The sequence below is a fragment of the Lottia gigantea genome (genome assembly GCF_000327385.1).
Source record: "Lottia gigantea unplaced genomic scaffold LOTGIsca_62, whole genome shotgun sequence".
Taxonomy (NCBI): Eukaryota; Metazoa; Mollusca; class Gastropoda; family Lottiidae; genus Lottia; species Lottia gigantea.
Genome location: NW_008710115.1, coordinates 19530 through 45619, shown reverse-complemented (window position 1 = coordinate 45619; position 26090 = coordinate 19530). Strand labels below are relative to the sequence as shown.

At 34.2% G+C, this 26090-nt stretch overlaps 1 protein-coding gene across 1 annotated transcript; it reads left to right on the top strand.

Moving 5' to 3' along the window:
* Positions 1 to 655: 655 nt before the first annotated feature.
* On the top strand, positions 656 to 24888 carry LOTGIDRAFT_166880 (hypothetical protein; the record flags this gene model as incomplete). Its single annotated transcript, XM_009064350.1, has 27 exons — positions 656 to 694; positions 3832 to 4038; positions 4663 to 4720; positions 5059 to 5195; positions 5768 to 5944; positions 6366 to 6402; positions 6837 to 6964; positions 7407 to 7556; positions 7886 to 8104; positions 9341 to 9392; positions 9737 to 9861; positions 10118 to 10150; positions 10695 to 10907; positions 11184 to 11220; positions 11405 to 11547; positions 12366 to 12534; positions 12920 to 13024; positions 13403 to 16067; positions 16327 to 16977; positions 17606 to 17694; positions 17991 to 18143; positions 18562 to 18726; positions 22066 to 22661; positions 22871 to 23086; positions 23668 to 23821; positions 24275 to 24442; positions 24731 to 24888. The coding sequence occupies 27 exons, from the start codon at positions 656 to 658 to the stop codon at positions 24886 to 24888; spliced, it is 7044 nt and encodes a 2347-aa protein (XP_009062598.1).
* Positions 24889 to 26090: the final 1202 nt, after the last annotated feature.

Genomic DNA, 26090 nt, shown 5'->3' with positions numbered 1-26090 from the left:
TTGTATAAAGGGTTAATAGATAGACTACAGGCTACAAGCTAGTTACACCGTTTTTTGGTTATTAAAAATCAGATAAGTTTAAAGAGACAGATACGCCATTTTTTTTTAATAATCGCACCTTAGTCTCAGGGAAATTGACTCACCGTCAAAATATGAGCCTTTAAACCCATGTTTGTCCGGAATTACCCGCGTTTGAAAGTTAAAAAGTCGAGTCGTCTGCAATATATGGAAAAAAGATCCATAGAAATGGGAAAAGAAATTCCTATATGAGATATTTTTGAAGGAATTATGCGATTTTCATTATACTATTTTCATATCCAAGACTCAAATGAACCCCCCAAAATGCGATGTATCTCTTTAACACATTTCAAACTTTCATATCAAAAACGAAAATACATGATTGTATAGGATATGTATACATGTATAACGCAAATATATAGTTAAGATGCCGAACCCGCAAAACGATAGACCGTCGTCCCCGGACGATAAACTTGCTTAGCCACGGATTGCAGTTATTTATGTTAGAAATCATCTTAAAATTTTCAATTGAATATTATTTGCTTTTTAAGGTTCAGCATGCTTGAGATCATAAGCCGAAATTTATGTTGAATATGTATTGAAGATTTATTATATAAAGCAGAAAAGAGAGTCAAAGATGGCGAATATACCGCACAGTATTGAAGAAAGTGGTTTGGTGAGATTAATGATTTGAATATTAAGCACTAAAGTTTCCAATGAGTTTTGTCCTAAAGTAGAATTACTATACCGTTTGGGTAAAAGTTTTGAGGTTGATATCTGTAACCTTTCGCTTCATCAGCATGATCAGCAAATCAGCTCGATTGGCGCTGGAATTTTGACATGTTTGATGAAGTTTTATACTTTAAAATTCGCAAGACTAGTCAATGCTTTTATAGATTGTTGAGATGGTGAATGAATTCAGCACAGAAAGAGTTTTTTTTTCACCCGTCATTTTTGTTGAAAAGTCGAAATCTTCTACCCCCATTTCACTAAGCTTTATTTTGGTGCCGATAGTACCTGATCATTTTTTTGTCGATCGACTGCAGTTTTTTTGCCAAAAAGGTGGGACTTCGAGCACCATCGAGCACCATAGCGCACCATCGCGCAATGTGGACGTATAGGTCCTACTGCCGTTGTCCCTGTCAGATGTATATAACCTTTTGTGTGTGTGAGATTATATCATGTAAGACCTCATATGCGGGTAAAAATAACATTATACCTAGAACAAATTGAAAGATGTTGTTTTTCACCTGAAATGGGTTATATGGTATCATATTAACGACCGACCCAAGGTAAAAATGATGAATCGTGCAGATAGGAAACCGACCCCTCTGAGTTCGAAAGTCATGACGTCATCATTTAATGCAATGTAAAAACGGACAACATACATGTGTGCTATAAGTATGAATCGTCAAAACATAAAAATACGTAAAAAATAAATATATATGATGAAAAATACTGCATAAATCCCATTTAGAACTCCTCATCCTCAGAGTGTCATGAAAATCACCATTGGGGCTACATCGTATCATTTGAAGCAGACTGTCTGTTGCAGCTCCTCATTGACAGGTGTGTATCTCTGATGTGGAAGAATCCAACCCAACTCGTTTAAACTGGATGGATGCCCACATTTAACTCACTTGCATACCTTGATCTCCATTGCTACGCAAACATATTTCATTCTGTTATAATCTCTATACATTCGTCCACTAGCCTCCATCCAGTTGTATTATAGTTCGCACCCTCTTCCAACCAATGGCAAGACGCCATATCCTAATACAAACCATCAACCACGTACGTACAAAGTCCCTGTATTTCATAGAGACTTACTACCTACCAAATCAGCAAGTTATATCCTACCACATCACTGAAATACCTATAATCCATCCTACCCATCCATAGATTACCGCCGACCAAACCAACAGCAGAAACGACCACCAGCCAATCGACGCCTACTAATCCCGACTCAGAAGGAGAAAGAACCCTTCGTTAAGGTAGGCTGTCAGGTTCTGCATTGTCTCCATCATTTGATAATCCTAACTCTCCAGAAGGAAGGTCGACCTACATTCAAATTTTAGAGTTTCTAAGTTGAATAGTTTTATTCCCGTCGACGAGAATAATAGATCCCTCAACTGTACATGGCTCTCTGGACGCAGGTAGTATTAAATCGACCACTATCAAACTACCCTTCAGGAGAAGCTCACAAATTCTACCAGACAATCAACGAAACCATATCCCTACCAACTGAGGAAATAGATACAGATCACCAAGTAGTCACCATCGTATCTAAACAGCCCCCAGTTCTCTATCTATACGTCTTCTCATTGTTTTCCACGTTATCCAGTCTCCGTTAATCTCTCTTTCCTTTGAGCACATTTGGACCAGTAATACATCTGCCAAATCAGTACCCAATCGACTTCTTACACTGAACTAAATGGACAATCAACATGAAATCCCCCTGCCGTACAAATCATCGGCTTGCACCATTCTTACAAGGGTACCCATCACACACCGTCAACCCTCAATATAGTGTGATGAATCAGAATCAGATACTCATCTCAACAGCCAAACAGACCTTACCGAGTGCTAAGATCATTTTACCCGTATACCCATCTCTTTTCGAAGAAAACCGAGTAGAATCTTCAATCCCTCTCTATATGATGATGGACTCCAACGAAACAGGTTAAGGCACCCTTTGTTATCTAGTTCAATACTACCAGTAATCGAACAAGTAAGATAGTCCTTGCCAATTATGAGAGTCTACAAGAAAAATTCTACCATGTGTATAAATACAGGATGATAGTCGCATAATTCGAAAAACCGCAACTTAAATTATAACCTTGTCCAGTAAAATTAAAGCCAATCAGACTAACAGACCAACCTCTAGTCCACTGGGCGAATTCAGGTCCCCAGTTTAATAAATAAAAGTTAATGCAGTATTTCTCACCACCATATCTATTCATGTTTTACCTTTTATTAAATGACATTGACGTCACAGATAAATGAAGTTATGATTTTTGAACTCAGAGGGGTCGATTTTCTGTCTAAACATAATACATCATTTTACCAAGGGTGGGTCGTTTCCAAGATATTGACGATTTTATGTATTCTTGGCGGCCATTTATGATTTTAGCCAATTAGACATGGTTGTCATGGTTTTGTGTGTGAAAAATAAAATTTTGCAATTTGTTCTAGGTACCCCCTCTCAAGGCCTATATTTACCCGCCTATCAGACAATTTTGCATTTGGGTACGATTCGACAAATACCTCCTGAGGTACAGCTATACAGGTATATAACATCTGTGTTAAAAAACACACGTCATCAAACACTTCTTTTTAGTGGAAATGCGGGTACCGCAGAAGCATGAATGAAAATTGGAATGTTGCAAATTGATGCTATCAGTGTCCCCGATACCAATAATATTCTTCATGTAGAGGCAGAGTGTTGTTTACATGTATAACCTAAAAAAATTGCAATACATACACAAAGCTGGATCTGTTAAAATGAATACCAGAGAATTCCTCACAAGCGGTCAGATTCAAAAGTGGTTTTAGACTATGTTTGTGATGTGTATTGTTTGAGACACCTTTAGCTCTAATTTGAACCCTTCAGATTCTCCAACCGACATCTATTGTTTATGTACTGAAAAAGAGAAATTAGCTTGATAAGTTTTGGCTTTGATCTTTTGGAATTATAGATTAGAGAAAGACAGGAAAATATTGGAATACACAAAGGTTGCAATATTTGATAATGACGCTATTTGAGATAATTTTCGTTTTGGAACGTATGTTTTTTTTGTTTTTTTTACATAGGAATATCTTGTGGTATTTGATGATTACATTGAGCCTTTGCTGATGAGGTTGAAAGCTCAATTGCAATCCGGGAATTTTCAGATGTCAGAAGTGAATCAAATGACCAAAGACTTAAATGACTATCTTGATAAAAGAAAAGAAAATGAGAATTTTAACGAACTAAAACTTAAATTGAACCACAGGCTATGTATGTTTATCAACTTAAAGGTAAGTTAATCTCAAAAATAATAATAATAATGACACCATTGTTAACTGAAATTCCAAACTGTATAGTAGGTTGTCTTGAGATTGTACAGGTTAAAACTCTACAGTATGTTTCTGGTTATGTTTTGATATTTCTGATATAATAGGCCTATTATAGTTGTAGTGGATCTTCAGCTCTCTTTGGACTTCATACGACATTTATTACTGAATGATAGATTTCGATTGTTTCCTTGATTTCCCTATCAGTGATGCAGATTGGACGAACTGACATAGAATCATAACAGATAATAAAAATAGAAATAGGCCTTTTAGTTGGTAATTAATTGGATGAGTTCAATTTTTAATATCAATGGACTTACCTGGTGTCATAAATATACAACAGAATCCCTGATTAATCAGATAAATCCATAAATCTATATAATATACATAAAATTCCAATAAGATGCCAAAAGTATAATATAGTTAAAGTAAATGAGTAACACCGTTAAAGATAGTTAATATTTACTGCCAACTTGTTTCAATTCCATATTTTTTTATTATATATTAAATACATGTAATAATATACGGATTTTTTGTCTACAATATATTTTGGACATAGAAACCCTCCCATACTTTGTTCACTTTCAGAATATACCTGAAGATGATATTCAATATATAATGAGTGTTATCAGATTTTATACTAATGGTAGGTAAACTGTAAAATGTTATATTTATCTATCGCGCCATCAGTTTAGTGGCGTCTCTAAGAAACATTAACAGACTGATGGTCCAAGAATCCTAACATTGATGACATGACAATAATTTCATTTTGCTTGTTTTATTCAAAATGTCAATGCACCTTATAGATTAATAAACGTGGAAAACAGTCCACTTTGCTAAAATACAAGCTTTATTCGTGCATGTTTTAAATTTGGTCTTTTTGACCTTTGTTCTATAGATATTTACAAATAATTAATATCAATTTTTTTCTAAACAAATCTATGCATCTGTAAACGACTTAAATATTAATGTTAAATATTTCAGTGTTGGTTGTGATTGATACATCATGTGTAATGGATCTTGAAGACTATGAGAAGCCATATGTCAATGTTTTAACTAATTTGTTTAATATTCTCGAAAAGTTCTACGGCCTTTTAGGTAGAAGTAAATTCTCAACTCAGGTAAATGATAACTGATAAGTTGATAACTGTTTATGAATGGATCTTCTGCTTTCCACATTTTTGTAAACTAGGTACATTATCCAAAAAAGAAAATCATTTTAGAACTTGCAAGTTGCACAGCTTGTGACGACATTGAAAATAGCTTTTTCAACCCTTGTTATATTGCAATTGCTTTTCTTGGGACACATTTTCCTTTTTATACGCCAAAACTTAAAGGGCATATTGGCGTCCGTTCGTCTGCCCACGATTGTTCGTAACCACTCAGAATTTTGACGAAACTTTTGTTGAAATGTTTATTATCACTCAATGATAAACTCTATTGGAGATGAAAAAAAAATCGAATAATATTTGATATGGGTTATTGCCATTTTTTAGCAATTTTAGATTTATGATCTAGTTTTAGCTCGTAAACACTCTAGAATGCACAATCCTTGACGGATCTGAACGAAACTTGGCGAAATAACCAAACGATGAACCAAATTGAAAAATGTTTAATATGAGTTATGGCCCTTGTCCTTCTGGATTTTTGAACTACCCTAAGAATCTTCGTAAATATAGTTCTTTTATTTCAGATGATTAAAGATATTGCAAAGTTTAGGAGCAGAGCATATCAAATAAATCATTTTCCAGCATGTTATTTCATAGCTGAATTTATTGCCACCCTTCTTGAAAAATTGCCTGACAATGATGATAATATAGAACTGATAACAGAGAATTTAATTGAAATGATTAAGTGTATTGATATTCAGGTAAAATCACGTACATTTACATATCTTCTTTAATCTATGATAGCCTACGATAATTATCCCTTATAAACTGATTTTCTATATTTCATTACTCAGCTTTCTGTTGGGTAGTAATTGAGGTTTTTCGTGAAATATACCAAATTATTGAGTAAATAAAGCTTTGAAAATATGCTTTAAAACAATGCATAACTATTAAACGAAAATAAATTGAGCAGGTTTTTATCAACGCAAAGTTATTCAGTGTGTTGTGAAACTGATATTTAAATTCACTTAAAATAAAGTTCACAAAATTCGATATAAAATTTGCGAAGACATTAAGATTACTAACCGGATACATAAAATTACATTAGGCCAATTTGAATATTAAATTTAGCGGAATTGCTAACTGCGCGTCTGATTTGTCAGCTTTGCTGTTCTGTTTCAGAAATATCCTAACCAAATACTGGAAAAAGTTAAAGATTGTAAGTTAATTTCTTGTTTTTTAAACCATATTTAATCCTATATTATGTATTATACATACATACATAAAAGGTTTCAGAAACAAGCCGAAGCTTGTATTAATCTGTTGATATAATTTTCAAATTGATGTTAAACAGTATCTAATCAAAAGTTATAAGTAAGTACATTTCTAATTTTTGTAATAATCTAAAACTCTCTATCTCAAAGTATAGATAGAAATGAAAGGGACAGTGTTGCCAATTAGATTGGTGCAAATAGATGGTTAAAGTGCCCCCATACGCATAAATATTTTTTACAATTGCAGGCGCAAAATGTTACCTTTCATGCTTTGGATTTGAAAGTTTTTAAACGTTGCTAAAACAACATAATTATCATTAGTGTTATTATTATTATAATCATCTTATATATATATATTTTGTATTTTTATTAAATGTAGCTTTATCATGTTGTCGAAAGGAGACACACAGAGCAGTGTTATTAGAACTAAAATCCAAAGCATATCAATATAAAGAGATATACAGTCTAGCTATAGAGAGCGCTAAAGAAGCTCAAGAAGCTTACACAGTAAGACTAATATAATTTCTTCTTTAAAATTCAATTTTTTTAAATATTATATTCGCTCTTACATGTGTTTCAAATTTAAACAAATCACATCTTATTGTAACAGAGTTTATGCTCTCTATCTACACAAATTACTATCACGTAATACAACATACTGGTATGTAGAATGATTTTTGTATCAAACCCAGGATTCAATTTAAGCGGTATCGCATCGCAGTACTTGATCGGGTGGCGAATCAAATCAACTCAATCTTCGTGAGATTTTCTGAAATAATCTAGAAATATATATAATATAAAGATGCCAAATCTAGAAATATACGGCAACTCTGAACAGACTGTATAATATAAAGAAAATAATATCATTGTTAAGATCAATCAACTTTGATTATTCAAAACTGAAATTCGGTGTTCCTATATTTAACTCTAATCAAAATGTTTTTGTCAGGATAATGAAGATAAGAAACGATTATTACAACACATTGATTATTTGCAATCACTACAAAGGGAAAAAGAGAGAAGGCAAGAACTGTTGAGGTTAGAAGAATCGAGAATACCTTACAATGAAGAAGCTGAAGAGGAGTATTTTGATTCTCTGGTATAATAACTTATTTGTACTGAAATTATACAAAATAAATGTGGAACTAGGCATTGGAATTCATGAATACTATAAAATGTGGTAGCATGGGCGTTTGTACTATGGAGCAAATGGACCCCACAGAGTCATTGACATGCTCCTGACATAAAGTACGTGTCAAGTACCTGTCACAGAGTACATGACTGTTTTATATTCGTCACAGCCGCATTCATATAATTGTCACTATATGTAATAGCCATAATGTCATTTCCAGCAAAATGTTCTTTTATTTATCATACTTTCAAATGAAGATTTAAAAATGTTGCTGAAATGTATTTTATATCTTGTAGGATTTTTTTGTGGAGGACGATGAAGTGGACGATGTTGACGTTCGCGATATGTTCAATATGGCTGAAAGTAAAATAAATTGCGGTGACTTTGATGAAAATTATGCTAAAAAATTCCGTACAATTTTATCAAGTAGAATTCTCTACTGCCCTTGCAGAAGAACAGCACAAAGTCGTTGGATGTTGAGGATCACAAATTTCATAGGAGATGTTTCAGATAAGGTATGTGACGTGACATTCATAAAATATGATGAAATAGATTTCATTTGCTTCCAATAAGGGACATTTTTACGTCACAGTGTAAAAAGTTCATCTGTCCTGTGAACGTACTCAAGGGTCAGACGAAAGTTGCCACTTTGCTATGATCTCGAGAGATTTCGACTTTCTCGATATCAAAATGAACGGCATTTGACTTTGCCAAGTAATATATTTTCCGATTCAAAAAACGAGTTTGGAAAGTGAGAAAACCTGTGAAGTTTCTCATCTAGAATCTAAGTTTTTGAAAGTGAAACACGTGTATTATGATGGCCAGAAGGGGTGGGGCGGGGATGAAACAACCAGTACCTACCTTATAGCAACACGGGTACAGAAAAATACAGTGTTAATCAATGTCTGTTATAGAAATAACTTTAATCTACTAAAATCTTTAGTCTCTTAATCCTACTTCTCATTTAAAGACAATTACTAAAACAGTTCATCAAAAAAACTCATTAGTCTACATAGGCATACCTTTTAGTCTTAATAACAGTCTGATTTTTGACGCGTTTCAAAAGTCAACGTAATGACTCTCAAACTCGTGCGCGATCTCAGTTATCCATATATATATACATACTAAAAATAAACTGTAATCATATGACAATTCTTTTTAAGTCGACCAAACCTTTACCTGCGCGTCCATCCGAGTTTTAAGCAACACAGCTAGAAAAGGTTGGTTTTATTGTCACCATACTTGTATCAGATATGTCCAAATGTAGTAATCTCACCGTACAAATTTGGTCATAATTGAGTACATGTGGCAATAATTTTCACCTTTTCTAGTATTCAGACCATGAAGAAATGCTGAAACCACACAAAAAACATATTTATTGGTTTTTACTTTGACCTGGGCAAGGATGTAATATGGTCTCTCTATTTTTTTTCAATAGAATATAATGTATTTTTAATTTCTTTTACATATTGAGATAATTTCTAGACTGTCATTTTTTGATATAAATGGGATGAAAACTCGATAGATTCTATCGCTTATTTAAGATCTTATTGACTAAATAAATTGGAAATGGCTCATAATGTTAAATTCACAATGAAAATTGAATTATGTTTTCGATTGGCCAATCGAATTAGTCTTTGGAAGTCAATAAAGATGTCAGTTAATTTTCGACTATGTGAGCAACTACTTTTTGGAAAGTACACTCCTGTTTATTAAATTGTTTAGCAATCTGTTTTTTTTTTAAATTTCAGTGTGAGTTCAGTGACAATGTTTTCATATCTTGTTTAAGATATTTATTCTATGGTGAGTATAATCAATCCCAACATAATTATAGTCAAACGAAACATAATTTTACCAGAACAAAAAACATCTAGCATTTAATCATTGCATTGGAATTTGGTGATTCATTTCAACGGTTCGTACCCTTCAGAGCTGATAATGATACTTGCAATCCTTACATCCCAGTAAGGAATCCCAAATTTGTCTTTTTCTGATCTGATCTTGTCGCCAAATTTAAAATTTGTCAAAATTTCCACTACAGACAAAGGAAGAATAGGTAGGCCTATTGAACATATCTGAAAGGCGACTATAATGCCCAAGTAGAACTTGGCAAAATATAACTTTTCTATTTCAAATTCAAATTTCAGGTTTGAATGCAATGGGTTTATTCTATTCGGAACGAAACGAAGGGAAAACTATTAAAGTGACCGCTCAATCCCTTGAGTTATTTCGATCTTCAGTATATCACCTTCTAATTGAGAAAATAAAGAATGTGAGTTGATGATTTTTGAAATTAGTCAAGACTAACAATTTCCTTATACAATAAGAATTGAAAAATAAAACTATATTAGTCACATCAGGGTGTATTCAAATTACCATCCGTGTTCACTTTTTAAGGCTTTTTGTGCGAGATTATTTCCTGCTCAAAACAGATCTGTCACATAGACTTCGGCCAAACACTGACAAAAAAATATTGAAGCCTTTAACGTTTGACAAACAAGTTAGACATGTATTTTGATTTTTTTCAGGATACAATACAAAGTTCTAAGACACTAGGAAAGGTATGACTTAACAAAAATATTGTTATCATTGACAAAGGCGTTGTCTGTTTAGCAGGCCCGTAGCTACAGGGAGGAAGGGGATCAATGCCTTTCAAAATGAATTTCCTCCCCCCTCCATTACTGCAACTGAACACCATACACCATTCACTCTCGTGATACATTACTTGCCCTTCCAGTCAAGTCTGGCTACGGTCCTGCTGTGTAGTACAGCTACCTTCGACCAAAGTGTGAAGGTGTGTCGAGAGTTATGTCCAAATTTAACATTGACTCCACCAGTACTATATAACATGCTTTGAAAGCTATATGCAAGAATCCTCAGGATATTCTGATTTCCATCCAGTTCCTGTTATCTGCATACACGAGTGACACGCTGACAATAGTTTATAGAATATAAATATCTAATGGGCATTGCAACCTAGCCAACTGGTGTTTTATTTGTATTTTATGTGACGTCTTGTAGGCGTATGCCGCGCAGAGTAGATACAAGCATTTATCTTTATACAATTAGCATGTCAAAATGTTTCTTTTTTATTTACTAATTTAGAGTACGATTAAGTTCTGCCAAGAAATCCTTTCCATAACGAAGTTACAATCTCATGACAATGACGATGTCGCAGCCTGTTTCGGTATAAGTCGCGAACTAAATACTGTACTACAAGCCATTCATGTAATTGGAATATATAAAATTAACCCATTTGTTTTGTCCATAATATCTATTCAAATATATAACAATATGGGACAAGCTATGTTCAAATTGGTAAGTAGTGCACCCTCGAAATTTCTAAAAATGTTCATATTGGGAGTGTTGAAGGGGTATAACCGTATTTATAGGTAATCTACTAGTTAATAGATCTCAACAACAGCTATTCGAATCACATTTCAAAATTAAAATTAGGCGTCCAATTTTCTCATAGTTGAATAAAAGCGTACAGGGCGTTATTGTCGTTAACGCATGCAGATATTAACATTGACGCTATGACATTATGATATAATTATATACCTCCAAATACCTTATTTACATTTTGAATTTAAGGGTGATTTTGATAGAGCAGTCGCTGGTTGTAAAGCAGGTTTGTATGCGTTCTCTTCATAACGATCATTTAAAACAATTCATCTGTCCAATAGTTCGAAATGTTGAGGTTCCACTGTGTTGCCATTAAGCTAACAAAATATAGATCGAGCGAAATAGTAAATTATAGAGTTAACTCGATAAAAAGGCGGAATAATTCATTTATTTATTTCTTTTTTCTACAGTTTTAAAAGTAGCTACTGAATTTGATATGGAACATACAGATCAGAAGATTCAAGCACTAGAAACAATAGCTAGGTCTTTTGAAAAATTAAACAGAAGAGAAGCTGCTATAGCTAGGATTGATGAAGCTATTGAAATATGCCAGGTACAGACTACAAATGTTTTCATTCAATTTATTGTTAGATTAATGTTAAATTAGATTTCAGAATCCCTTCTAGAACTGAACGTGTTGCAACTTGCAAGACACGAGCGCTATTAACCAACGACCTATTGGACCTAAGCAAGAAAAACGCAACAATACAAATACGATTTTATGTTATATACACCTTCAAATAAACGCACCAGCCTCAAAGTCGAAGTGAAAACCAGATGACCCCATTATTCAAAAATTTGACCCCATTTTCAGATACCGTAAAGGGACATTCCAATTTTTTTGTAAAACATTTTTATTATCAAAAACGTCGTAAATTATACCTTAAAATATGCTATTTATATCTATGTCTCCACTTGATCAAACTGAATTAGTTTTTAAAGGGTTAATTAAAAACTGAGAGTACTAAGTGTAAATTAAGGATTTTGACCTAGTTTTGGTATAAGGTTTAATACGAGATTTTGGTGTTTGGCTCTATTATGGCTCGATATTATTAGTTAAAACCTTTAGAACACGTAGGAGACAGATTAATCAAAAATTAGGCGTTTATTTTACTTGTAGCTTTCTAGCAGCTTCAGATATGTTAGGGGACACATTTCTCTCGATTTTGGTGTATAGTTTTAACAAATTTGAGCAAAAAAGTATTCGACCTACAAAAAAACGGAATGACCCTTTGAAACCATTTACTACGATATACAGTAATACCGTTTACCCAATTTTGTTGTTCACACGTCAGTAATTTATTTACACAACTCTTTTTCAAGCTTTAAGAAATGTTTTATCTTGTATGTAATACATGTTACTTCTCACAGAATACAGACAAGAAATCAGAGCTTCAGAGCTTAAAGATAAAATTTCAACGAACTATCCAAACTCGAGAGTCAGTCGGGGCTTCTTATTTAGTTGATGATAACTTAAGGAAAGACAAAGAGCGTCAAAATGATATTCGGTCCCGTCATCGCAAGAAGAAAAGACGAAGATGTAAGATTTATTTATTGTCGGAACATTGATCTCAACTCAATTCTCCTATGGCCGACATTCCCGTAAATCACAGGATCTACTAACAGATCATTAATGAGTCATCACAACTGATAGTGGTTGGTCAGGTTATAGATTCACAGTAGCAGTTGCCACCTAAATGCATCATATTTAGTTTTAGTCGACCGGAAGTGTTGGAATCTAGGATCTTCTAGTTATGTGCGTTTAACTTTTGACCACTGAGGCAGAGTTTCAATTCGACAAGTTCTTGTAAAAGAATTAACTTAATCATATTTTACTAGGTGCCGCTAAATATGAAAAAGAACGCCACGAAATTGTTATTTATGGCACGAGCGTGTGATACCATATTTCTTTTGTATATTAATAGATAAGAAACAAGAAATGGTGACACCAGATGAAGATGAAAATGTACAAAACAAATCTGAAAATAAAGTACAAAATGTAGAATTGTCAACAATTACACCGATAAGTGGTAATAATATATTTTATCCAAATGTAATTGCAAAATTGACCCCACTTCATCAATCAAATTTTAACCCTCTGTCATTTTTTTACGCGGTGTTTATCAGGTTAGATCAACAGGTTGATTTGACGAACGTTCAAGAGTGCTGTCGTTAGACGCTAACTGAAGTGGCTATCTGATAAAAATAAAAGATAATAAAAAATTTCCTTTTTGACTGATTATTTCTCTCGTTTACTCATAATTACCGAATGGGGATTAAACAAAAACAATATTTCAGTATCAATACCTTTACCTTATGCTATATTCCCCTACACCTTGAATATATAAGACATAGAAGTATTTTGAATTATTATTCCAAATGACTGCACATCTGTTTATTTATTGTAGATACAGAAAGTGATTTGTCGGATGATTTTATCGATAGTGACACTTACAGTTTAACCACAGCCCCAAGCACAGATAATCTATCACTGTTCTCTTATTCTCAGTCAGACGTGGATCAGGATGAACCAATATCAGATGAGGAAGTTTCTGTTCCACAAGAAACCTGGTATGAAACTAGTATCAAGGTAATGGAAGGACATGAAAAGAAAACAGAACATTGTCTTCAGTATGATGTAGATTTAACGGAACGCTTCGATTTTCATTTGACAAATTGGGAAATATTTTATCCTGCAATGATGACAAGGGTTGAAATGGAACAGAATATTCAAGCAAATCCTGTGAAATATAAGAAATGTGTCATTAATATGGATTCATCACAATCAGCTACATGTACTACAACAGAAAATCCAATTGGTGAGCAGATAGTGATAAATGGTAGATCTAAATGCGGACAAACATTTTCTGGTGATGAGGTCTGTGTAGAAATTATCGGTAAAGCCAACAATAAAGACTGTGGTAAAGTTGTTGGGATTTTCAAAAGAAATAGGTCTGATACAAAAAATCCTGTCTTTTTATGTACAATAACTGGAGAAGAAGCCCATTTGATGGTACCTATCTGCAAGACTGTCCCTAAAATAAGCATTGTCCATAATAAAGTTTTAAAAAGATTTTCCAACATTCCCAATTCCAAGATAGAAGTATACAAGTTTGACATGAACAAATCATTCAAATTTTCTCATTTCTTTACCATAAATCCTGCTAAAAGACAACAGTATATTTTTGTTGTTGTGTATTTGAACTGGAGTCCCAAATTTGCCTATCCTAAAGGAATGGTTATAGACGTAATTCAAAACTATAAGGATTATCAAGCAAGTCTTAAGATACTTGGAAATCAATTTGCTATTGACCCTATTTACCCATCAGAAGTAATCCAGGAAATTGTGGGTATGAAGAAAGATGACTCTGTACCGAGCCATGACTTTGATGTATTGACCATTGACCCAAAGGGATCAAAGGATCTAGATGACGCACTTCATATAACAAGGCTATCTGAAAACATTTTCGAGGTCGGCGTTCATATTGCAGACGTAGCCCATTTTGTAGTAAAAAGCTCTGAGATTGATAAGGAGGCTGAAAAAAGAGCGACAAGCTTTTATCCAGAAGATTCCAGATCCATTCATATGCTCCCTGAACCATTGAGCGAAGATAGGTGTAGCCTTCAAGAGAGAGAGGTTCGTCGTGTGATTTCTGTGATTTTTAAACTGGATGCCAACGGTGAACAGCTTAACGAACCAGTAATTCAACGATCTTTTGTTCGCTCCATGCAACAGTTGACATATCATGAAGCACAACTAATTATCAATGGTTACCGAGATGGATTTTCCGATACGATTAATGGTATGATAACTGATTTGTACAGGCTGTCTAAATCTATCAGACGTTCTCGTTTAAAAAAAAGACTCTATCATGTTCAGTATAGTGATGGCTTTCTTCGCGGTGAAAATGAAACAGAAGCTCACGATTTAGTGGAAGAATATATGATAATGACAAATTGTCATATTGGCCAAATAATTACAGAACAATTCCCAAATGGAGTACTGCTTAGAGTTCAACAACCACCAGACGACAAAAAACTTGTCCAATGGTTTGGTCAAAATCAACCGGTTGGTAATTTGATTCTTAACTTACAAGGTTATTCTTGTCAAAGCAGCATTGGAAATTCATCACTATCCTTGGACAATAATCATTCCGACGGACATCTGACAGTCCAGAAATCAGTTTGGACAGAAGTCCTGAGAGCAAAGGAAACAAAAGATTGGAAAAAGTTGCAAAGTATTCTCTGTATGGATGATATACACCCAAGCCATTTTATTGCTCGGACACGTTGGAATGGGATAATGGAATCAGCGGAGTATAAGTTATGCTCTGGAGCACGGGCAACAGGTTCCCATCATTTTACATTAAACTTCAATCTTTACACACATTTCACTTCACCGTTGAGACGGTTTGTTGATTTAATCAATCATCGCTTTATCCACGCCTATTTGGATAAAAAGAAAGCACCATATACTACCCACGAGCTCCAAATGATAAGCCTTCATCTTGGTCGACGAACAAAACAACAGAAATTGTATAGAAAGCACAGCAAAACTCTAAAATTAGCATATGAGTTAACAAACCAACCGGCCCTGATTATAGGATTTATCAGTCAAGCCGATAATGACGGGGTGGAAATTGAAATACCTCAATGGCCATCTTTGATAGCGAATAATGATATACCATTTCATTTACTGGACGTTTGCGAAAGACCAACTGTAAAAGATACACTTACAGAAACCTCTTGGAGAAAGAGAAGCTTCCACACTCAAGGGGCAGTTGGCTATGTCCGCCCTCAAATGAAAAGGGGAGAAAAACTACAACTGAACCCTATCAAACATTGCCTATACATACCATTAAAAATGTGGGCGGACCTTCTCACCAATCTTATATCATCGACTGAATCTGAGGACAAACAACGCAGTAAGCGGTGTAAAAAGGAAGTCGAAAGAATAATTGATCAAATTGGCATGGAGGGAATAAATCCCATAGGGACATTATATGGAACTGTAGATAAAGTTACCTGTGAAGGTGGTCGAAGTAATATTTCATCATTAACGGATATGTGTAGGTAAGTTTTCATCGAGTTTTACTCATGTCTAGTTTTGAGATCTATCGTTTAAAGTTAAAGAGTTGGTGTAATTCCATCTCATTATTTAACCATATTTCTAACTGGTTGATTAACTACTTATGTAATCAATGTCCTTTCTCACTTTTTTTTTACCCAAATTGGTAATAAAGATTGATCTTATCTTATCTTCTGATGCCAATCAGCAGGACACAACTTCGGAAGAACCCAAATAGTGTTAATTTAATTTAATGTTATTCAGGTTCAGTTTCAAGTTTGCTCCTGGTCGGGTTCTGTGTACTCAGCTATCGACTGTTTTCGAAAAGGGACTTCCAAAACCTAAGTTTACTATGGTCAAACTAGCTGATAATTTGATATTTTGTTTGGAACATAAAGATGATCCTGTGACCTGCCTTACTAAGGAGTCTTTTGAGTCGACAAAAGAAAGAAAGTGGATGAAAATATCAGAATATGTGAAGGCATGGTCAGCCCTGGTGGAAATGGAAGCTGCAGTTCAAAGTGTTCAAGGCGGTGACACATTTTTCATTGAACACGTCCCAGTACGTTTTACAACACAAGATTCTGGTAGCTTCACTTTAAACCATTCATTTTGTTCAGACAGGGACGTATTAGGTGGTATTCACATTAGTAAAGATGAAGAGGGAAAGCCTATAACTGACTTTGTCTGTATCCGTAAAGAAGTAGCTCAAGACTCTGACAATCCCTTTATCTGGGTAGGTCATGGGCAAATGGTATATTGTTCTAAAAGGGAAGATTACATGGAATCAAATGAATTGGAGGTTTATTTCGAACTTCATGGCACAGAAACATGTGCAAAAATGAGAGATGTAATAAATATAGGAACACAGGATGTTTTCACTCTCGAGATAATACCAAGATCAGAAACAGACAGGTTTGTTGGTTATATTTTCAAATTTTTTACACCCACATAGAAATGTGGACGTGCATTGCCGTCGCCCCTTTCCGTCGTCCGTCAAAATTTCTTGTGAACACAATTGCGACTACGTTTTTATACTAGGCTAATAGAAATAAGGATGTCATTCTCTTTATATTGTCGTCACCCCTGTCCGTACGTCAGTCCATAATTGACTAATTGAAATACGCGTCAATATTTTTTTCTTGAACACAATAAAGACTATAGTTTTCATCCGATTTTTTCATCCAGTGTTATCATTAATAATGATTAGATCTTGGTCAAGTTCGAATTTGAAGAATTTTCGATGATAGGTTTCTAGGTTATTACTGTAGACTACAGTTTTCAACTGATTTTTTTGAAATTTGGTTTGATCATCTATAACAATGAGATCGTGGTCAAGTTAGAGGTTAAAGACTTTTCGATGAACAGAATTTGAGTTATTGCCTTTGACTATGTCAAAATTTGTTTGTGAACACAATAGTTAGATTTTTGGTACGATTTGACACAGATTGACGACTGCGCTTGATGAAAATATCACATTGATGTACAAACAATAGAAGGCCCTGACTATGTGATGACATTGAATTACCATTTTCTTTTCCAGGCGACTCAAAGAGGTCCTCAAAAAGAACGTAATCGAGAGTAACCCTTTAGTCAAAGCAATAGTTTTAAACAGCCCAATACCAATGTTAGGTAAGCTTTTAATACATCCGTAGACCCGTAGCTATATGTGAGCAAGGGGGGGGGGGGGGGGGAATCCCCCGAAAAAATGACATAGTACTTGCCCCTCCGAACAATCATGTTGCGGACGAAACCCGAGAATATCGATTTGAACTATTTGAGTTGTATTTGAGTTATGTACGATAGTTACTAAAAATATTATTGATAAATCAAGAATCTGTAATAGAAATGGCTTGTTATTTTTATATATGGGTTTGTTGGGATGGAAAAGAAAAAACGTTGTACATGTATATTATGTGTTTTCATAGACCGTGATCACCTTCATTTGGGAAAGAAGATCGAAAAAGATTTACCCAAAGAGGAACTGCAGATCCTCAAATTACCTGGTAACAATATAAAACAATGTGAGGCTATCGAGAAATCATTAACATCAGCATTCACATTGATACAAGGTCCTCCAGGTTGGTAATTCATAACTTCATTTTTATACTTCTGGTCTGGTTTATTTACTTTTCATGTGGTTTGTGCAAACAGAGTTCATTTGAAATGTAAGTTTCCAGAATAGAACATCATCGTTTGACCAATCGTATCTTAATCTCAAAAACGGGTATCAGTAATAGTGTTCACATCTCACCGTCGAAATTTGAACCTTCAAATCTAGGTGTGTCCAGAATTATCTGCGTTTCAAAGTTAAAATGACGACTCGTTCTCCACCATGTATAAAAAGACAGGAGAGATTATGCGATTACCGTGCAGTTCTAGTAATTTTGAAAATACAGAAAATGGCGAAGCGTTCCTCTTGTCCTTTGCAAAGGCATGGTATTATTTGTCTAAACCTTGTTTTCGTGTTTTCATGTTTGTGAATGATTTTATATACAGGAACTGGGAAAACGTATACTGGTATTAAATTAGTATATCTCTTCACTAAGATTAATAAGATCATTAAGCTAGAAGAACCAGCCAAAAAGGGAGACAAAACAATGGATGGTAGAAACCAAGTTTTGTATTGTGGTCCTTCTAACAAATCAGTTGATGTTGTAGCACGTAAGTTTAGTACTTGTAAATAATAATGAAATGTTCAAAGCAATCAAAATTAAATACAGCTCAAAATTATTTCTGTGAGTTACCCAACTCATTTTATGACATTTGTAAGGCTCGTTTGATTGTTTTGATTTCTCCAATGAACTTAGATCAATGTTTATTGACGTCACAGACAGAGAAGGTTTTACTATCACAGACGAACCAAACATAAATATAAGAAAGGCTACCGGCCCTGACAGTATTCCCGGAATAGTTCTTAAGGAATGCAAAGAGGAACTTTGCTCCATATTTTGTAGACTTTTTCAATTGTCACTGGATATGCACTCAATCCCAGCCTTATGGAAAACATCACAGATCATTCCAATTCCCAAGAAACTAAATCCGAGGGAAACGAATGATTACCGACCAGTCGCCTTGACCTCCATTCTTATGAAGTCGTTTGAAAGGATTATTCTCGACATACTGAAGCAACAAATCTCGTCGGGCATTGGATCCACTTCAATTTGCATACAGGTCACAAAGGAGTGTAACTGATGCAACTGCTTCTCTGCTGAATAACATCTATAAACACTTGGAGACATGTAGATCGTATTCCAGAGTACTTTTTATACGCCCACATGAATATGTGGTCGTATATTGTCGTCGCCCCAGTCCGGTCCGTCCGTCAACATTTCTTGTGAGCACTATAGAGACTACAGTTTTCATCTGATTTTGATAAAACTTTGTGTGATGCTTAAGATTGATAAGATCTCGGTTAAGTTCGAATTTGACATATTTTCGATGAACGGTTTTTGAGATATTGCCCTTGACTTAGAACACCTTGAAATTTGTTAAAAATTGTTCGTGAGCAGGATTTTAGCCACAGTTTTCATCCGACTCTGATGAAACTTGGTGTGATCATTGGAATTGATAAGATCTCGGACAAGTTCTAACTTGACGCATTTTCGATGAACGGTTTTTGAGTTATTGCCCTTGACTTTGTTAAAACGCTTCGAAATTTGTTAAAAATAGTTCGTGAGCAGGATTGAAGCTACAGTTTTCAACCGATTCTGATGAAACTTGGTGTGATCATTGGAATTGATAAGATCTCGGACGAGTTCTAACTTGACGCATTTTCGATGAACGGTTTTTGAGTTATTGCCCTTGACTTTGTTAAAACGCTTCGAAATTTGTTAAAAATAGTTCGTGAGCAGGATTGAAGCTACAGTTTTCAACCGATTCTGATGAAACTTGGTGTGATCATTGGAATTGATAAGATCTCGGACAAGTTCTAACTTGACGCTTTTTGATGAACGGTTTTTGAGTTATTGCCCTTGACTTTGTTAAAACGTGTTGAAATTTGTTAAAAATAGTTCGTGAGCAGGATTGAAGCTACAGTTTTCAACTGATTCTGATGAAACTTGGTGTGATCATTGGAATTGATAAGATCTCGGACAAGTTCTAACTTGACGCATTTTTGATGAACGGTTTTTGAGTTATTGCCCTTGACTTTGTTAAAATGCGTCGAAATTTGTTAAAAATAGTTTGTGAGCAGGATTGAAGCTACAGTTTTCAACCGATTCTGATGAAACTTGGTGTGATCATTGGAATTGATAAGATCTCGGACAAGTTCGAACTTGGTTTTTGAATTATTGCCCTTGACTTTGTAAAAACGCGTCAAAATTTTTTTGTGAGCACAATAGAAGCTACAGTTTTCAACCGATTTTGATGAAACTTAGTGTGATCATTGGAATTGATAAGATCTCGGACAAGTTCTAACAAGAGATATTTTTGATGAACATTTTTTGAGTTATTGCCCTTGACTTTGTAAACACGCGCCAAAAGTTGTTTTTTGCCCCTGATTAGAACTGTGTGATTTAATTGTTTGTTGTATTTGGGTTATTGATATTGATTTTAAAAAATTTTGTGGAATTATTCAGCATAAATAATTTCTTCATAAAGAGAAAATTCGTACTTTACTCACTGTTTTATTATTTCTGACAGCTGCCAGTGGGCGTATGTTACCTTGCATCGCAAGCTATCTTTGTAGATTTTAGTTCTGCTTTTAACACAATCCAACCACACCTGATGATACAAAGACTTCAAATCTTGAATGTTAATCCCTTTCTAATACTGTGGATTCGTGACTTTCTCACAAATCGAATCCAATATGTTAAAGTCAACGAATCAATATTCTCCATTGCTGTCACAAATACAAGGGTCCAACAGGCTTGTGTCATCTCGCCAGTACTATTCATTCTATGCACAAATGACTGTGTAAGCATTTCAGGAAACTGTATCACTGTCAAGTTTGCGGATGACGCCGCTTTTGTAGGCTTATTAAACGACGACACTAAATCCGATGTGCTTTACCGGTCAGATGTCTCAAATTTCGTAGACTGGTGTAAATCAAACTTCCTGCAATTGAACACCAAAAAAACAAAGAACTTATCACAGACTTCCGGACAAACAAAACAGAGATCCAACCATTGATGATAAATATTAAATAACCAGACAGTTGAATTTGTAACTGAATATAAATACCTAGGTACAATAATTGATGATAAATTAACTTGGATCCCAAACACTAATCGACTTTACAATAAATGTCAGCAACGACATTATTTCCTTCGAAAACTCCGCTCTTTCAATGTATTAAGAACATTCTTTCACGTTTCTACTCCTCATTTATCCAGGGTGTTTTATGTTTTTCAATACAGTGTTGACATGCTTCTCTTTCAGTAAAGAATAGGACAAAACTTAACCGAATAGTAAATATCTCAAGTAATATCATTGGTATAAAGTGCACCTCACTCAACATTCTAAACAATGAATCTGTTCTGAAGCTTTCTCAAAATAAAGTTGAAGATCCAAACCATTTTCTAAACTCAGAATTCAATTTACTACGTCCAGGAAAACGGTATTTAGTACCAAAACTCAGTACAAATAGGGCAAACAATTCCTTTATTCCATATTCTATTAATTTATTAAACAATATTTCGTATGTCCAAACAAATGTTTCGTATGTCCAAACTATGTATTACATGTTAGTTCCCTTTTGTTTTGTCAGCCTTGCATTACTCAAAAATTCCCGAAAGGGTAATAAAGATTTATCTTAAATCGTTTTGTAATTATGGACGTATATTTTATGCAGCTTTTTAATTTATAAATCGAAAATGCCATTTACCCAATTGTAGATTGGGGCAAAAAATCCTAATAATGTGAAACATGGATTAAAATAATGTCTTCGGAATTCCTGAAAATTAACTATGGCAAAATTATACAAATTTAGATTAGTACATGCGATAATATGTAAGGAGTTGTCTCCTGAGTGATTGCGAAGTTGTCAAATATTCTTTTCAGGTAATCTTATAAAAAAATTGGGAAATAGATGCCCAAAAATACTTCGAGTTTATAGCAAGACCGTAGTTTATGGCGATTTTCCTGTGCCTGGCAAAGCTTCACCCGCAAGAGCTACAAGGAGAGAAGGACAATGCCCTGAAGACTTACATAATGTTGCTCTTCACCATATCATTAGACAAAAAGGTAAACCGTATGCAGATAAAATTCGTGAATTTGACGAGAAGTTTAAAAAGGAATCACAGGGAATAACCAAAATGATGATAAAGACATACCATAAACTTGTCCGTCAAGCTGAAGAAGAAGAGTTGCCATTATATGAAGCAATTTTGTGTACAACTGGTGTTGGTGGTAACAGGAGAACGATGAAAAGTCTTAAAGTATTCCAATGTATAATTGATGAATGTGGCATGTGTACTGAACCAGAGACTTTATTACCAATTCTTGTTGCCAAACCCAACCAGCTTGTTTTAATTGGTGACCATAAACAACTTCGCCCAATATTGATGTGCTCTAAAGCCGCTAAACTTGGTCTAGAAAAGTCATTGTTTGAGAGATATGCTAAAAAGGCCATTTTTCTTAATATCCAATACAGAATGGTACGTAAGGGTTGTTTTTATCATATTATTTATGTAGAAGTCGCTGATTCAATCGGTTAAATTGGTCAATGTCTTAAAAATATATTTTCGTCCTGAAGTTCGCGCATTTGATTAACTCTCTTCATAAAATTTGGAACATTTCTGCTTTACATAATAATTTGATCTTATTAATTATTTATAAGTTAAGACTTCAGTTGAACCTTTTTCAGCACCCTGATATATGTGCATTTCCATCCAAGCAATTTTATGAAGGTAAACTAGAAACAGGACCATCTACATTATGGGAGATTAAACAGCCTTTAAGGATAATTGGTGGAAAAAAGATTATGTTTTTCCATATAGAAGGAGAAGAAGAAGCACTAACAGTACACACTGATGATGGTCACGAACGATCAAAGTCCAATATTCAGGAAGTTGATAAAGTTGTAAGTAATATTAACACTGTAACTATGACCTAGGCAAGTCCTTTCATTGAGATTCTTCTCAATTCACCCTTATACTTTTTTGATGCTGGGAAATATTATGTACATAATTATCCCTTCACTTATCAAATTATATTTCGTTTAATTTTTTCCTAACATCGAAGACTCAACACTGTAATAATATTCTCACAACGACAAATTTGCTTTTAATATACAAACAATTGTATAGCGATTTTGGTTAAAAAAATTTTATTTAATTATTTTTTTAGTTTGACACAAACTTGAATTTACATTGTGTTTTTTGTTTTATTGTAAGCTGCGTCTCTTATATATGCCGTTAATCATCACAAACCTTTTTTAGCAGTTACACACATCTATGTCCATCGGAACTCATTTGACTAACAAAGGGCCTATGATGACATTATTTTTAGATGTTATCTTAGTGGAAGCTATATGATTATCATTTTGTTCTATCTCTCATGATGTCTCCTTGACTATATTCTTACTATACTCACTCTATTGGAAATGATTAATGAATATATTCATGATGATAATCGTCAGTTTTACTTTCCATTGTATTTTAGGTGGACTTATTTCGACACATGGTTAGGAATGAAGATATCAATCCAAGAAGTATCAATATCATGACACAATACAAATCACAGATGTCTTTGATTCAGAAGAAACTCAAAGAATATAACTTCGACGACACTGTAAATACAGTTGTAGCCAGCCAAGGTTAGAAGAAGTTTTTGCTGCTTTAGAATACTTCATGTAGAATTGTTATCAATTATTTTATTAATTTCTTGTAAATATGTATGAAATAGCTCGTTGTGGCTCCCTGATAACAGATACATTTGAACATGCATATATTTATTTCTACAACCTACATTTGGTCAAATTGACTTCCATAATATCAACCAAACTCAAAATATCAGAGGAACATGGTACTCAATTAATTTTTCAGTCGATGAAACTTATTCTATTCACTCTTATTGTACAAAATCGATGTCTGGTTTGTCTACGAAAGAGCTGCTTTAACTAGCGGACAGTTCCATCATTCAAACAAAGTCGAGATTACCGATATGGTTAGATGTGACTAGTGAGAGTCTAAACCTAAGTAAGATTGTATAGTCCCTGAAAACTAATCAGAAATAGATTACTTAACACCTCCTCATATCTTTATTCCAGGTGGTGAATGGGATTATGTTATTTTAAGTACCGTGCGTTCTCTACCTTTGTATAAAATTGAACCGTCTCCTACTCGAGGATGGACATCAGAACATCTTGGATTTTTAGCTGATGAAAATCAAACCAATGTTGCTCTTACAAGAGCGAGGAAGGGATTATTGATTATAGGTAAGGCTCTGATGAAATGGTGATTTTATATCAACATATCTGTTATTTCCATTCGTGAATCTTGTCAACGTTCTTAATATTCACATTATGTAGCTTTTTGGACGTTACCTTGAAGCTACAGTTTTGAGCTCAACATCTGAGAGAGGCAGATATAAGGCTTGACATCAGGTTTTTAGGGACTTGAAGAAGATGTTTTCCGGTTAACCTACCCTAGAAGGCTATGATCATTGAGTTTTTTTGAGAGCCAATAAGCAATTATCATTATATACCCAATGTTTTATTTTGCAGGTAATAAGAATATGTTGAAATGTGATACAACTTGGCGAGCCTTGTTACTACATTATGAGAAGCAAGGCTGTATTCAAGACGCAAATAACATTCCTTCGTCTGCTCCGCCTCGTACGCCAATTCCTATTATTGGTCGATATAAATCGGTCAAAAAGTAATTAAGCTGTATATTTATTATAATGATCGTATTGTATTTTTATATTATATTGGTTTATATATTTATTTATTATAGTGGACCATATCCTTTTAATATGATTTAATGGCTTTTATTTTTATTTTCAAATCAATATATTTGGTGTATTTTAACATGGAAATATTTGAAAGACATAAGGCGTATAACGTATCTGATCTTGATTACATTTTGTATGCATGTATATATTGTTGAGATCTCGGTCAAGTTCGAATCTGGTAATAATCTTTCGGAGTTATTGCCCTTGTGTGTACATCGACGAGACCTCGTTCATGTTTGAATTTTATGAACTATTTTTAAGGTTTTGACCTGACTTTTGACTTAATATTTTAAAGATTATTTGAAACTAAGCCAGTAAAGACTTTGTTATCATTTCCGACGGCTGCTTTTGGGATGTTGCTTTAGAAAACTGTGGAAAATTGTTGTTAAAGAATTAGAGATTTTGTTATCTTCCTTTGATTTCGACGACCGGGTTCTACCGCGTCCAGATTGGCACGTGACACAATATAGGACCATGACGTACATTTTATGTTTTTGGCATGATTACAGTTAGATTACAATTTTAAGTAAAATAAAGTTTTCTGATATTTTTAGTCTAAATTGCACTTGAAATAGATTTCAACGAATCAAAGCGTGTCACGTAGAATCCGCTTCTTGATAAAATATGAAATGTGGAATATCGAAACCTGAAGTAACGGAAGATGACAGACTCTCTGAATTTGATTTCCGCTATCCTACAATTCCATATTCTGTTTTCGGGTAACTTTTCCCGTGTGATACAATGCTTTTGCTGCAATTTATCTCTTCAGCTTTTGTTGCCAGGCAAATTATTCATAGTCTAGATTTTATTTATTATCACTTGATAGAATAAATTTTTAACTGTGTAATGATCTATTTTGTATTAACACACAACAGTTCGATACTCGGGTACACAAGACAGGTTCATAAAAAAGAAATGAAGTCGTAGCACAGGTTGATAACTATGCAAATAAGACTACGTATCCAATGCGCTATGTTAACAGAAACACGTGACATTCTTTTTTCGTTGAAAATAAAGAGGCTGACCTCAAAATGAAAAAGAAAAAGTATTCGTTTAAGATCCTGTATATAAGAAATAAGGACTTATATCATCAATAAATTCTAAATCTACTGCCATATATGGTGCTATGT